The following is a 15,691-nucleotide window of genomic DNA, read 5'->3' as shown; positions in this document are numbered from 1 at the left end:
ACCAGAGTCGTTTTCTGTGCACTCAGTGGTATGCATTTGGCCTGGGATTTGGCTTTCCCTCATTTCACCTGTGTGTTCTGATAAACCATAAATCTTTGTGGTACAGTTTATATATTAACACCTACAAGAGATCCCTTTGAAATTTGACAGGTATGTCTCTGAAAAGCACAGAACTCTACGTGCTAAATTTGTTTTCCTGTGTTTGTTATAGAATATTTCACAGCTTGTGTGTAATGAGTAACAAAAGCCTTTTGAAGCCTTTCCTATGTATTTTGATTTGTGGTTTTATTTTTTTTCCATAATTAGCCCTGGGAATTACAGTTACAATATTCCTGTTAATAAGCACACACCTACCAATGTCAAATTCTCTCTGGAAATCAAGTAAGTGCCTAACTGCAGAGAACAATTCTGCTTCTGTCATTATTTGAATAGCAAGGCTCTGACCTTACCTCACAGTTTGGTCACTAAGAGGGTGGGAAGTTAGCAGTCCCCATCGGCTGATGCTGGCTGGGGTGGGAGGTGGGCCAGCTTGAGGGAAGAGTCTTCAAGGATGGTCCAAGTCCTCCAGCCTCCCTCCGTGGAATGGAAAGGCTTCTTCTAGGCTTCACATTCACCTGTGAGATGGGGGTGACCTTGGGTTTGACACTCACCAGCTCCAGGATACCCCTGAATGTGTCCCTTTGAATTGGGGTGGGAGCAAGAGGAATAGTATACCCCCTAGGGCAGGGGGGAAACTTGCCCATTTTCCTGAGCTCCTGGAAGCAGTGCTAATGCAGATACCACCACCCCCTCCCCAGGGGAGTTCACGGAGTCAGAGTTTGGAGTTGGGCAGACCAAGGTTCAAATTTTGTCTCTGCCACTTACTAATCTTATAACCTTTTGGAGAAACCACTTCTCCTCTCTGAGCTCTTTTTAATCTATAAAATGAGTTTGAACTAATAACATAAGAAGTAGAGCTGCTGTGGGAAATCACTTGCTAATAGTGAAACCCATAACTACCATTTGCTGCGCACAGAGCATATGCCAGACACTCTCCACTTTAATAGCGGATCGTATAATCCTCACAATAACCCCCCGAGTTTGGTTTTTCTTTTCTAGTTTATATTTTTCAGATGGGAACACTTGGAGAGGTCCAATAGACTTGTCCCAAAACTCACAGCTAGCAAGCCGTAGAGCTGGGTTTCAAGCTCGGCCCATCCTTTAAACTGTCACTCTCCGGTCTTCCCGATGAAATGAGAGATGTAAGGACATTGCCCCTTCCTGACACATAGTAGGCGCTTCATAAATGGCAGCTTTTATTATGACTACCTTTCCCTCAAGATCGCAAAGCTCTAATTTAATCTATTCTTACCAAATATTTAAAATGATTACAGTACTTTAAGACTTGGACCCATAAAATATTTTTTAAAAGGTGGGGGGATCCCTGGGTGGCTCAGCGGTTTGGTGCCTGCTTTTGGCCCAGGGCGCGATCCTGGAGTCCAGGGATCGAGTCCCACATTGGGTTCCCGGCATGGAGCCTGCTTCTCCCTCTGCCTGGGTCTCTGCCTCTCTCTCTCTCTCTCTCTTTCTATCATGAATAAATAAATAAAATATTTTTTTAAAAAAAGACTTGGACCCTCTTCACTCAAATTATGCAGTGAGCTACTCACTGGGGTGATAGATGGGTTTTATTTTGTGTCTCTTGATTATAGTCTCTCTTTTTCTCCCCCTGCACTTTTCCTCTCTTCTCCCGGTTTGCTTCTCGCTCTCCCTCCTTTTCCTCTGTCCTCCGCTCGCCCCTCTGCTTCCCTGCTCTGGCATTCCTCCCCCATCCATTTCTGCTGCTCTGTCCCTTCCTCTGTTTCACTCAGGCTTCATACTCCTCCTCTCATCGACTTTGCTTCTACGATGAGTTAATGATACTCAACCCAACTGCTTGCCTTGGAAAGGTTTGTTTCAAGCAGCGAGTATTTCATGACACGGAACTCATCACGCTTCATGCAGAGCAAGAGCCAAATGGACTATCTTCTAGCATCCCTGAGTAGCCTGGAGTAGCATTTCCTCATTCATTCCTAGCTTTGGTGAGGGAAATAAGCTGAAATGGGGGTATCCCCTGAAATGGCAAAAGACCATTAGGAGCCACTACATCAGGCTTTTTAGCTTAAGAACCATTTTTCTAATATGGGTGATTTAAAAATAACACACATACTCAGCTGAGATTGTAAGTTGTCCCACTTGTGCAAAAGGATCATTTCCAAAGACAGATGGATCTCATCCTCTTGATGATAATTAATGGGCTGCCCTCCAGAGGAGAATCATTCTTTCGGGCAGGCCTTCCACTCTGAGAGCCGTGATGGTAGGTAAATTCTAACGGGGCTCACCCCCAAATCCCTTCCCGTTTGTTTACCTTGCTGCTTCAAACAGGATGTACTCAGATCAGGGGTTTGTAGGATCTGAAATCCTGGAAACTTCAGGTAGATGCAAGTTCAGTTGCCCATGAAAAGAAGAGGGATATCTCCAAAAATGATTTTATATATTTATTTATAAAATAGGTATGATCTATTTATTTAGAGAGAGAGCATAAGCAGGAGGAGGGGCAGAGGGAGAGGGAGAGAGAGAATCTCAAGCGGACTGCTTGCTAAGCAAGGAGCCCGATGATGCGGGGCTTGATCTCACAAACCTGAGCTCAAACCAAGAGTTGGACACTCAACTGATTGAGTCACCCAGGTGCCCCCAAAAAGATTTTAAGATCTACGGTGATAGGAACTTCCACTGCCGGGATGATTTCAGTCATGAGATTGTCTTAGAGACCGTCATATGCTACCTCAGGTTGTTTTGATCGGTTCAGGCTCTGTAACAGAAACACCATAGACTGAGCGCCTCCACAGACGTTTACTTTCCAACGTTCTGGATGTTGGGAAGTCCCACACGGGGGTACTGGCAGATTTGGTGTCTGGTGAGGGCCTGCTTCCCGTGTCACAGAAGGCCATCTTCTCACTGTGGATACCTGGCACAGGAACGAGAGAGCACTGAGGTCCTTGGTAGAAGAGTGGTTATCCCACTCAAGAGAGCTCCGCGTCAAGCACTGCCCATAGGCCCTAGCTCCCAACACATCACGTCGGAGGTTGGGATTTTAGCATATGACTTCGGAGGAGGGGATCACGAACACTGAGACTGTAACAGTAACCTCCCGAGACTGAGTTCCTTGCTGGAACAAGGAGGTGGGAACAGGGATGCTGGCATCCATGAGCCTTGTGGCATAAGACGCCTACGTGAAACTGAGTGGGTTTCCAAGTTACCGTCCCATTCGTACCTCTTTTTAGCAAAGTGTAGCCCAGTGGTGCTGGTAACTGCTTTCCCTTTGCCCTTTCTGCCCTTTGTCTCTTGAAGCACAACAGAGCCACTGATAGTCTTCCAGTGCAAGTTCACCCTTGGAAATCTATGTTTCCATGGTCAGAGGGGAGCCAGAGGGACACAGAGCCTCCAAGAGGTCTCCCAGGAGATGACACAGGTAATGTTTTCCAACCCTTAGTCCCGAAGAAGTGTGTCTAGATTTGTGGCTCAGCCTCTGTTGCCTACAGAGGGATGCCATGAGGCACGTGCTCTCCCCTTGCTGGCTGATCCTCGTCACGGGGCTTGGCTCGCTGTCTCCTGCGTGTCCTTCTGAGGCCGCAGACTGTTTTAGCAACTCTGCTCAGAAGCTGTTGCCCCAGATACCTTTCCTGGGGGAGTCAAGGAGATGCTTTCTCAGGCTATGTTCTTTCCAATGGAGTATAAAATGTGGTTATGAAATGGATCTCTCTGTCATTCATTATTTAGGGCTATCAGCACATTTGGAGCCTCCCCGTAGCCCCATTCTTTGATAGCATGTACCATTTCCGTGTAGCTGCACCGGTAAGCTTGCTTTTTTTTTTTTTTTTTTTTTTTTGCCTTTTTCTTTCCAGGGAGAAAGAAATAGACGTTCAATCAATCAATCAATTACTTTGGCTAATTCTTATATTAATCATTCTTTTTTTCTTCTGTTCTCACAGGATTTAGCTGACTGTTCCACGGATCCTTATTTTGCTGGGATATTCTTTACAGATTACTTCTTTTACTTCTACCGGCACTGTGTCTAATTTATTCAAGTTTGGTTGAGGACTTCACCAAAGGAAAATACTCGGAAATACAGGCAACAGAGGCATCACCTCTTGCAATTTCTTTCTTCTCTTTGTAAAATATTCACGTTTCTTGCCATAGGACTTTTTCAGGCTTCGGCTCCCAGCAGTTTCGAGCCATTAATGAGGAGAATAAAGTGTTTGCTGCAACTTGAGATAATGTGGTCTTTGATTTTACCGTGACTAGGAGAAAAACATTTCTTGGAGTCGACAGCACCGTTGGGCTTAAAAATACTGCTTCTGGTATTAAGGAATCTATGAGGTCAAAGAGGCAGGTCAAACTTTATCTGTCTTATGTGTTTCTCACTGTAGCTTTTGAGAAAAAATAAAAAGGTCCACCTCAGCCACGTCAGCTTGGATCCACTCAACACAGACTCTCGAGCGTGTGATACGGGCTGTGTTAAGGGGGACGGATGAGCGGTGTGTGATAGCTGAGCTCACATTGACACAAACTATTGCTATGTGTTTGTGGGAGACAAGGAGTGGAAGAGAGGGAGGGAGGGAGGGAGGGACGGAGGAGGGAGGGAGGGAGGGAGAGAAAACAATATACACTGGAGTACAGAGCATAGCTTGCTAATGAATTGGATTTAGGAGAAATAGTTGCAAGTATATCCTGTAAGGCTTGATGGGCACTAAGTTTTCTTAGTGAAGCACTAACTTGTGACAAGTCTTTTAAGATAACCAAATATTCTAGGCCCGGATAGTTGCATTTAATCTTGCGTTGCCATCGTTTTTGTTTTTTGTTTTGTTTTTCCTCTATATATGCAGGGCTTCTCTCATAGAGCATTAGTACCCATTTCCGTGGCTTACAGCTGAATTAGCTTTTGGATACTTCTGTCTGGCTTGTGGGTACATTTGTATGCCTTCCCCAACTTAGAGCAGCCAGATATCCTCCAGCTGGAGGCTATCAACCATGCCTTTTCTCTTCTGTATTCTGATGTTTTGACATTTTGGGGTCATGCGGACCCTAGTGGGACTCTACCTCCTAGGGTCAGCCAATTCCTAGAGATAGCAAACGACTTGCCCATGAGTGCTTTTCACATACAAACCAACCAATTCAGAGTCCACACTGCAACCCGCCTCCTTTGTCAGGCTCTCACACCCCGCCTGCCCTACCCACATCAGGGCCAGGTACCAGACAACTGGGCACGGCTCCTATATCCCAGAGCCTGCTGGAATTATTCAAATGAGCCAATCCCAAGCCTGTTCACCCTGCCTCACCTGTTTCTTCTGATAGAAACCACATTAAAGGGTGCCTGGGTGGCTCAGTTGGCTCAGCGTCTGCCTTTGGCTCAGGTCATGATCCCAGGGTCCTGGGATGGAGCCCTGCATTCAGCTTCCTGCTTGGTGGGGAGTCAGCTTCTCCCTCTGACTGCCACTTCCCCTGCTTGGGCTCTTTCTCTCTGTCAAGTGAATAAAATTCTTAAAAGAAAAAAAAAGTGAAGGCTCTTGCCCGCGCTCGTTCCTCTTCCTCTGCTTCCCAACTGACCCTGGTGCCCCCCAACATGTGGCATATCCCCTTCTCTTGGGAACTGTAACAAACTATCTTTACAGTGGCAATCCTTGGCCGTTCATATACCTCAAATTTTCTATTAATACACTGTATTTAGGACCTGGAGATTTGAGCCATTCCAGCTCTAGCTCCAGGTGACAAGGCTGAGGACTGGCTGGCCTTCCCTCATCTTACTGTTGGCCTGTGAGTCAATGAGGAGATGAGAGTATTTGGGTTTTTTACCCTGACAGTGATAATCAGTAGTAATAATACGTGGGAGTGGACTTTAGGTCCAAACAGCCTGTGTCTTGAGTTCAAATCCTGACTTTATCTGTGTAACCCCAGGCAGGATACTTCTCAAAGTTTTAATTTCCTCTTTTTTTTTTTAAGATTTTATTTATTTATTCATGAGAGACACACAGAGAGGCAGAGACACAGGCAGAGGGAGAAGCAGGCTCCATGCAGGGAGCCCGACGTGGGACTCGATCCTGGGACCCTGGAGTCACGACCTGAGCCAAAGGCAGATGCTCAACCGCTGAGCCATCCAGGGATCCCTTTAGTTTCCTCTTTTAAGGTAGAGGATAGTGAGTGTCTAGACAGATAGAATTAAATGAGATAAAATATGTAAAGCACAGATAGGCTGTAAATAAGTATAAGCTATTATTGTTATATGCAAGTAACAGAATCAATATAAAGCTTACAATGGGATTATAAAGGGATTGAGTCACTGAACACTCACACTTACACCAAGGCATGTTTGTGAACTATAAAAACCAAGCTGTGGATAGAGCATCTGTGTGTGTGTTACACAATGTTTATATTTTTTCTGTATTTGGAAAATCGTTCTCCCTTTTATGAAGAGCAAAGCCTTTGTAGAAAATGAAATAAGGGGGGATCCCTGGGGGGCTCACCAGTTTAGCATCTGCCTTCAGCCCAGGGCGTGACCCCACGGTCCTGGGATCGAGTCCCACGTTGGGATCCCTGCATGGGGCCTGCTTCTCCCTCTGCCTGGGTCTCTGCCTCTCTCTCTCTCTCTCTCTCTCTCTCTCTCTCTCTGTGTCTCCGTGTCTCCCATAAATAAATAAAACAAAATCTTTTAAAAAAAGATAAAAAGAAAATGAAGTGAGGTAGTTAATTCTTGGGAGTATTTCAGGATTCCTGCCACTTTCTGGATTCAAATTCAGCCTTGCTTGGCCTCAGGGGTAGTATCAGCCTGTCCAGGCATGACCTGCGTCTCGAGACTTCATTTCCCATTTCATGCTGTAATAGCGTCCCACGTGCTTGGTGTGGGACACACTCTGTGACGTCGACTCTCCCACCAGGAGCGGCGTGCTTGTGGGCCGCAGGTGCACAGACCCCATGCTTGCATCCGTGCGCTTGTCCTCAGCATCACACGGGGGTTCAGGGACCAAATGGGGTTCAGTAACATCACCAAAGAGGCTTTCTCTCAACTAAGTGCTGTTTTCAGATCACATCCTATTAGGAAACGGAAAGTCTTTTTCCTACCACAACACAACACCAGGACGTGTTCCCAGAGACCATGTCGGAAGTCTTCAGAAAGACGGGGTTCAACACAGCAAACAGACCGGTAGTGATCCGTGGTGTCCTGGGATCAGCTAAGGCCACTGGGAGAAGAAACTGCTGGAAGATGCTCTTTGGATTTGAAGCCCTTCTCCAGCGGTGAGGTGTCCACTGGGGACCCTGCAGCTTCAGGCCAGAAGACTTTATGCCAGAGAATCGTCTAGACTCGCGGCAGGAGGATGTCCAGATTTAAGGAATGTCCACACATCTGTCTCCCCAAGGTTATAAGCTCAGTCTAATCATGAGCAAGACATCAGACAAACCCAAACAGAGTGACATTCTACAAAATAAATGCCTGAGCAAGACTCCTTAAAATCCCCAGGGTTATCAACAGCAGGTAACGTCTGGCAACCCGTCAAAGCCAGGAGGAGCTTAGAGACGCGGGGCGGCTAACGGCGCCGTGGTACCCAAATGGGAGCCTGCAGCCAACACGGGGAACACACAAAAACTGAAAAAAAGGAAGGATTTTCAGTTAATTAAAATGAATCAACGTCAGTTCATTTATTGTGACGGAGGTTAACAATAGGGGGGGCTGGGTGGGGAGTTTATGAGAACCCTGTGTACTAGCTTCACAGGTTTTCTATAAATCTAAACCTGCTCCAAAATTTAAAAAATTAGGTATTTTTTAAAAGTCAGAAAAGAAGTCTGTAAGAGCGGGGCTATTAAGTATCAGCTGCTGGCACCAGGTGCCACTTGGAATACCACAGGGTCGGCTTGGTCCTGAAAAAGAAATACAGTTTAACGTCGGGTCATTTAGCTCTTAGTCACAGTATATGAAACACAGTAATTGCTTTGCCAATTATTCGCCGGATTTTGCATGTCAATTTAATTAGCTGCCCCCAACTGTCACAGAAAACACTATATAAAACATAAGGCAATCATGTAACCTAAACAAGTAGAATTGCAATGATTTTATGAGATCTAATAAAGAAACCCATCAAGATTTTGGGACAACCAAATCATAAAAATTCACTTAAAAATCTGCAGGCATGAGCTCAACCCTGCGGCGTTTGGAAGAAAAATAAAATGTAGAGCCCCTAACCTACCTCTCTTCCCATTTTTATTTTTACTTCCTTTGCCTAAAGGATTTCTGGATTCCCACTTCCGAGGCAGGTTCCCGGCTACACGTCTTTGAGGATGTCCCATGGAAGTGCCCAAAAGCCATTTTGTCAGCAGTTGACCGAGGCCTTGGGCGGCCTCCCTGGCTGGCCTCTCACCGTGGCCTGGGGGCTGGCGGGGGCCGCTCTGCTCCCCCCTCACATAAGGAAAACGAGGCACAGAGGGGCCAAGCAAGGACGAGAGGGGGCGGTCTTCTGGGCCTCCATGTGACCCCTTCCCCCCGAGGGACACCCTCACTCAGACCTCAGACGGGTGGCCATGGCCTCGGTGTCACGGTGCTGGGGTCTCCAGCCCAGAGCCCCACCTCTGTGCTGCCGTGCCCTCCCCACCGTGGTCTTGGATGGGTGCGCGCAGGTGGAGAGAGGGTGCGGGGGAGGCAGGGACAAGTGCTCCAGTGCCTCATTTTCAGAGGCCACTAATGCCACCGTGGGGCTCCCCTGTTCTGGCCCCTCATTACCTCCCAAGGCCCTGTCCCTGTGTCCGTGGGCTCAGGCCTCGGGCTTCATCTTCATGCGGGAGCCCCGGGCTCACTTATCCCGAGGGGCCACTGTCCTCTCCCTCCCCCTCCCCGCTCCTCGGCCTTGGCAGGACACCCCTGCTCAGGTGCTGATGCCCCAACAGGCGTTGGCTGGGCCTGGCCTGGGAGTGGGGTCTACACTCACCTGCCCTGGAAATGTGTGGGATTATTGGGGGCCACTTGGCTCCCCGCGGAGGGCCCGAGACCTGGGTCCCGGGCCCTTGGTGCCACCCGCCTCCCCGCTCAGGGCAGGGGCCACTTGGCCTGTCCTTCAAGGACACGGCCACGGAGTCTCGCGTCTGACCAAGGAGGACAAGCGTGGTCGGTGGCACCTGTGGCATCGCCGGGAGCCCCGACGGCAGCCCCACTCCCCGGAGGGCACCCCGACCCGAGCCGGTGCCTCCAGGTGCCTGGCCCTGGGGTCCGGGGCCCACCCGCTGCCGCTGTCGCACCGCCCGTCTGGCCGCAGGGGACCCGGAGAGAGAGCTGGAGCCCCAGCAGGACAGTCGGGGGCCCGGCTCCAGCACCGGCCCCATGTCACCCGGGCGCAGCATCGGGCTCACAGGTGTCCTGCTGGCGTGACAGCCGAGGGTTGGCCGCAACAGGTGGCCGTGACCCCCCTGGGCCGCGGGTGGTGGCCGCGAGCCACAGCCCCCATCGGCGTGCCTGGAGTGAGGAAAGAAGATGCTGGAAATCCTCCTTCCTTGAAGGAGCTCCAACGGCGGTCGGGCCAGGCCACACCGTAATGCAGATTTGGATTGTTGTGCACCGTGTGTGTCTTAATCGCTATTATTTGGAATAATCGGATGTTATTACCCTCCTCCAAACACAACCACCTCGAAAGGACTTCCGACAGAAACTAGAAAATCGCCCGGCCTGTTGCGTCCTCCAGGATTTCGGACCCGAGAGCTGCCACCTGTTGCCCATCGTTTATATTTACACTGCTCGAGTTTTTTTTTTTTTTTTTCTAGAAAGCACAACCGCGTGAGAATCTGCATTAATTGCAGATTAATTGTAAAGCAGTTAGTGAATGTTTCCTATTAGGTGCGAACGTGGAGCATTAGGACAGGAACTCGGCTGCTGTGGTTTTCCACTGAAGTGAGGCCTATCCTCCCCTGCAATGACCAAGACTCATTTCCTTGTTGGTGTGGACGTTTCTGGGCTCTTAGGAGTAGTTTCTGGAATTATCTGCAGTGGGGAAGCGATTCCAGATTATGCCAAGATGCCAGAGGGCCACCACTTCGGGAGGGAGCCGTCACCTCTCTGCGGCCTCTGACCTTCCATGCTCAGCCCCGAGCACCGTTCGCTCTTCTGCCGAGACATTTGGGGGGACCTTCCACGTGCCAGGCTCGGGGGACACGAGGAGCAGGCCACTGATCCGTGCCTCCCGGGGCCTCCTGCACCGGTGCACCCGCCACACGGCCACCTAGCCACCAACCGCCACGACAAGGAGCGCAGTAGCTGGCCTCGCCGGGAGGTGGGGGGTGTGCAGGGAAGGCGTGGGGAGGGGGTTTCGCGGGCACGTGGGGAAGAGGCTGGAAGGGAAGAGGCGCAGGCTTCAAGCGGGAAGGCACGCGCCAGCCATGGGGTTCCTGCAGGGACGGTGCGCGTGGCTTGGTGTTGGGAGCTGTTCCTATTGTAAACAGAGAAATAAAACAAAAAATAAAATTAAAAAAAGGTAGGGGCTGCCTGCGGATCGGGCCCTGATGAGAAAGTCTGTGGTCTGCCATGCCCGGGAGGTGCCCAGGGCAGGATGCCGCGCCCCGCCTGACCCAGGCCGCCTGTGGACTTTCTGCCCGGCAGGCGCACCCCTGCCCCTAGGAGACACCCCTTCTTGTGCTCAGCCCTGGAGCCAGCCTTTCCGTCCGGAGACTCAGGGGAACCGTGGGAACAGCTAACCCCACTGGGTGGGGCAGGGGGTGACTCAGGACTGGCGGGGACTCAATGGGTGGGGAGGCCGGGCCTCAGGACGGCGACTGAGTCATTGCCAGGGGTGGTGCCCGCCCTGGTGGCCGGAGACACCCGTGCAGTGTCTGCCCAGGGCTGCTGCTCACCCCGCCCGCCGCCCAGAGCTTGTCCTTCTGCAGGACACTTCCACAGGTGCTCGTGGCGGGGAGCGTGGGGAGCGGGTGGGGAGTCTTCCCAGGAAGGCTTGCCCCTTCTTTGGCAACTTAGCACCCCCGGTTTTCGCTTGGCCGACTACCTGGGCCCAGCGGTCAGTCAATACCGGCGAGGACAGCTGGAAGGCAGGTCAAGAAGGGGCAAGGGGCCCCCCACCCTAAGAGGAAACCAGCCTCACAGGGAGCCCTGCACCCTTTCCCACGTGATCCATAGGTGACCCGACTGGGTGACAGGCACAGGGAGGGGTAAGCAGACTAACAGCCCGCCAAGGAGCCTGTACAAACCTCTTGACTTAGGAATCCGGGTGGCAGCCTCCCGGGGTCCCCCATCCTCAGAGTTCTGTGCCATCACCCGGCGACAGCTCAGTACACCTTGCTCGCTGCCCGCCACTTGGCTCCAGCTCTTCCTTCTTCCCACGCGGTGTGACCAAGAACCTCGGGCAGCTGCGGAGAGAGACCGTGCAACCTCTGTGAATCCGGGGAGCCTCAGACCTGGGTCCCCCGGGGAGCCTCAGACCCAGGTCCCCCGGAGAAGAACAGTGGTGACGCAGGCCCCACGGAAGGAGACAAGATGTGCTTTATTCATTAGTTTGCATTTGGCAAGAGCAACGGGTTTCGGGGTCGCTCTCTGCCCCGAATCAGGGTCACCGGGACCCTCGGGGTGGCTGGCCTGGGTCTGAGCAAACAGGTGCTCAGTGGGGGCCACCGGGACCGGCTGGCAGGGCTGGGCCCAGGAGGAGGACAGCTTGTGGTGGTGGAGGTGGGGGTGCACCCGCGGGAGGGGCTGCGGCCTGGGGTCGGGGTGCAGTGCAGGAGCTCCGAGCATCTCGGGGACGGCCCCTCTAGGGACCCTGGTTGGGCCGCAGGAGTGATAGCTCCCAGGTCACAGGGGGCACAGGAAAGCCTGAGGCAGCGCCCCCCAGGCGACACACGAGCCCTGCGCATCCAGCTCAGTGGGCAGCTCACAGTGTCACCGGGGCACGGCCTCCCAGCCTCCGGCATCGCGTTCCCGGGCGCGTCACCGTCGGGCCCCAGGGCCATCACGCGCATCACGGAGCCACGGCCTTGGGGCTGCGGGAGTCACGGCACAACCGCATAAAAGGTCGCCTGTCCACGGGGCGGGCCCGGGGCGTCCTGCCGTGCACAGCGGCGTCGTCCCTGCGGCGTGACAGGTGCCATCGTGCTCCCACTGCGGCCCAGGGGGGCGGGGGGGCTGCCTCTGAGCCGCTGGCACCGCTGGCTTGCCGCCCCCGACAGCCGCGGAAGGACGGGCGCCCCCGCCCCCCCAGGAGTAGCCGCGCCCCTTCCCACCCTGCGCTAAGGCAGCTCTGCCTCCTCCTCCCAGCAGTCCGCCTGGATCCGGGTCATGCCGCTGGGATGGGGGTGGGGGGCGCTGACAGTTGCACTTCGTGGGGAGCACGTCCCAGGAGGCTGGGTTCTGTCGCGGAGCCTAAAGGTCGCAGGCGGGCCTCTCCTTGCGCCCCGGGATACGGCCTGTCCCCGCGGCGCCAGATGCGCCCGCGGCCACGTGCGCCCGCGGCCCCAGTGAATGAGGTTCTGGAAGGAAAACTAAGCGATGCGCGAAAACCCGGCGCGAGGGCCGGCGGGCGGCTGTTACCCGACAGATCGCTGCGCCCCCGGGAAGGCGGAGAGGAGACCCGAAGCCACAGCCCACGGCGGGAAGGTGTGGACAGGGGCCCCACCCAGGCTGCTGACCCCCTGCGGGCCCTAGGCTGCTGCCCCCCCACCCCCCCTGGCCCGAGGTGCTTACCCCCTCCAGGCCCGGTGCTGCTGACCCCCCAAGGCCCTGTACTGCTGACCCTCCTGGGCCCTGTACTACTGACCCTCCAGGGCCCCGTGCAGCTGACCCCCCCAGGCCCTGCGCTGCTGACCCCCCACAGGCCCCAGGTTGCTGACCCCCCCCAGGCCCTGTGCTGCTGACCCCCCACAGGCCCCAGGTTGCTGACCCCCCCAGGCCCTGTGCTGCTGACCCCCCACAGGCCCCAGGTTGCTGACCCCCCCAGGCCCTGTGCTGCTGACCCCCCCGTGCCCCGTGCAGTTGACACCCCCCAGGCCCTGTGCTGCTGACCCCCCCGGGCACCATGCAGCTGAGCCCCCGGGCCCCAGGCAGCTGACCCCCCCAGGCCCTGTGCTGCTGACCCCCCACAGGCCCCAGGCTGCTGACCCCCCCAGGCCCTGTGCTGCTGATCCCACCGGGACCCATGAAGCGGACCCCCCCCAGGCCCCGTGCTGCTGACAACCCCGTGGCCCCAGCTGCTGACCCCCCCGGGCCCTGTGCTGCTGAACCCCCCGGGCCCCATGCAGCTGACCCCCCCGTGCCCCGTGCAGTTGACCCCCCAAGGCCCCATGCTGCTGACCCCGCGCAGGCCCCGTGCTGCTGAACACCCCAGGCCCTGTGTTGCTGAACCCCCACAGGCCCCGTGCTGCTGACACCCCCGTGGCCCCAACTGCTGACCCCTCCAGGAGCCGTGCTTCTGACCCCCCCAGGCCCTATGTTGCTTACCCCCGCAGGCCCCGTGCTGCTGACACCCCCGTGGCCCCAGCTGCTGACCCCCCCGGGCCCTGGGCTGCTGACCACCCCGGGCCCCATGCAGCTGACCCCCCCAGGCCCTGTGCTGCTGATCCCCCCAGGCCCTGTGCTACTGACCTGCCACAGGCCCCAGGCTGCTGACCCACCCAGGCCCTGTGCTGCTGACCCCCCGGGCCCCATGCAGCTGACCCCCCCAGGCCCTGTGCCGCTGACCCCCCTGGACCCCATGCTGCTGACTCCCCCAGGCCCTGGGCTGCTGACCCTCCTGGGCCCCCTGCTACTGACCTCCGTGGCCAGAGCTGCTGACCCAGGCCCCGTTCTGCTGATCCTACTGGGCCCTGTGCAGCTGACACCCCCGTGGCCCGAGCTGCTGACCTACCCCAGGCCCTATGCAGCTGACCCCCCAGGCCCTGTGCTGCAGACCCCCCAGGCCCAATGCAGATGACCCCCCCAGGCCCCGTGCTGCTGATCCTACCCAGGCCCTGTGCTACTAACCCCCCAGGCCCTGTGCTGCTGACACCCCCGTGGCCCGAGCTGCTGACACTCCCATGGCCCAAGCTGCTGACCCCCCCAGGCCCCATGCAGCTGACCCCCCCAGGCCCCGTGCTGCTGACCCCCCAAGGGCCCCAGGCTGCAGAACCCCACCGGGCCCTGTGCTGCTGACCCTCCCGGGCCCGCTGCTACTGACCCCCCGTGGCCAGACCTGCTGACTCCCCAGGCCCCGTGCTGCTGAACCCCCCGAACCCCGGGCTGCTGACCCCCCGGGCCCCAGGCAGCTGACCTCCCTAGGCCCCGAGCTGCTGACCCCCGGCAGGCACCGTGCAGCTGACCCTGCCAGAGCCCTGTGCAGCTGACCCCACAGGCCCCGAGCTCTGACCCCTCCCAAGCCCTGTGCTGCTGACCCCCCCAGGCCTTGTGCTGCTGACCCCCTAGGCCCCGAGCTGCTGACTCCCCAGGCCCTGTGCTACTGACCCCCCCAGGCCCTGTGCTGCTGAACCCCCAGGCCCCCTGCTGCTGACACCCCAGTGGCCCAAGCTGCTAACCTTGCCAGGCCCTGTGCTGCTGACCCCCCCAGGCCCTGTGCTGCTGACCCCCCAGGCCCCGAGCTGTTGACCCCCCAGGCCCCGTGCTGCTGACCCCCCCGGGCCCGTGCTGCTGACCCCCCTGGGTCCATGCTGCTGACCCCCCAGGCCCCGTACTGCTGACACCCCCGGGCCGCGTGCTGTTGAACCCCACCGGGCCCCATCGGCTGACGCCCCCAGGCCCCGTGCTGCTGACGCCCCACAAGCCCTGTGATGCTGAACCCCCCAGGCCCGTGCTGCTGAACCCCCGGGCCCGTGCTGCTGACCCCCCCAGGCCCCGTACTGCTGACACCCCCGGGTCCCGTGCTGCTGACCCTCCCAGGACCCATGGTGTTGACCCCCCCAGGCCCAGTGCTGCTGACCCCCCGCAGGCCCCATGCTGCTGAACCCCCCAGGCCCTGTGCTGCTGACCCCCCCGGGCCCATGCTGCTGACACCCCCGGGCCCGTGCTGCTGACCTCCCCAGGCCCCGTACTGCTGACACCCCCGGGTCTCGTGCTGCTGGCCCCCCGGGCCCGTGCTGCTGACACTCCCAGGCCCCGTGGTGCTGACACCTGCGTGGCCCCAGCTGCTGATCCCCCCAGGAGCCGTGCTTCTGACCCCCCTAGGCCCTTGTGCTGCTGACTCCCCGCAGGCCCCATGTCCCATGATGCTAACCCCCCCAGGCCCAATGCTGCTGAACTCCCCCAGAATCCATGCTGCTGACACCCCCAGGCCCGGTGCTGCTGCCCCCCCCCAGGCCCCCTGCTGTTGACCCCCCAGGCCCTGTGCTGCTGACCCCCCGCAGGCTCCGTGCCCCATGCTGCTGACCACCCCGGGTCCCGTGCTGCTGACCCCCCAGATCCCGTGCTGCTGACCCCCCAATGCCCTGTGCTGCTCACCCCCCGGGGCCCGCTGCTGCTGAACCCATCAGGCCCTGTGTGTTGACCCCTTGCGGGCTCCATGCCCCATGCTGCTGACCCCCCCCAGGTCCTGTGCTGCTGACCCCCCAGGCCTTGTGCTGCTGACCCCCCCAGGCCTTGTGGTGCTGACCCCCGCGGCTCCGTGCCCCATGCCGCTGACGCCCCAGACCCCGTGCTACTGACCCCCCCGGG

General features: G+C 56.4%; 2 protein-coding genes across 4 annotated transcripts in view; both read left to right on the top strand.

The window, feature by feature from the left end:
• The window catches only part of MYRFL (myelin regulatory factor like), a 121,752-nt gene extending 117,461 nt beyond the window's left edge, over positions 1-4,291 (top strand). For 2 of the 3 annotated variants that reach the window (XM_041754293.1, XM_041754291.1), the window contains 4 exons: positions 307-381; positions 3,370-3,490; positions 3,799-3,873; positions 4,011-4,291. In XM_041754293.1, the coding sequence (XP_041610227.1) occupies positions 307-381; positions 3,370-3,490; positions 3,799-3,873; positions 4,011-4,097 (358 nt within the window). In that variant the 3' untranslated portion in view covers positions 4,098-4,291. The remainder of the gene's footprint in view (positions 1-306; positions 382-3,369; positions 3,491-3,798; positions 3,874-4,010) is intronic. The other variant, XM_041754292.1, reaches the window with a different exon arrangement.
• An 8,250-nt stretch (positions 4,292-12,541) lies between these two features.
• LOC121491780 (vegetative cell wall protein gp1-like) lies at positions 12,542-15,681 on the top strand. The gene is made up of 9 exons (XM_041756952.1): positions 12,542-12,649; positions 13,240-13,357; positions 13,498-13,923; positions 14,019-14,169; positions 14,235-14,335; positions 14,707-14,877; positions 15,064-15,186; positions 15,385-15,510; positions 15,590-15,681. Exons 1-9 carry the CDS (start codon positions 12,542-12,544, stop codon positions 15,679-15,681), a joined length of 1,416 nt encoding a protein of 471 aa, XP_041612886.1.
• Positions 15,682-15,691: the final 10 nt, after the last annotated feature.

Source organism: Vulpes lagopus, chromosome 5 (assembly GCF_018345385.1).
Source record: "Vulpes lagopus strain Blue_001 chromosome 5, ASM1834538v1, whole genome shotgun sequence".
In the NCBI taxonomy this organism is placed as follows: Eukaryota; Metazoa; Chordata; class Mammalia; order Carnivora; family Canidae; genus Vulpes; species Vulpes lagopus.
Note: the sequence above shows the minus strand (reverse complement) of the source record. Positions and strands in the feature narration are given on the sequence as shown.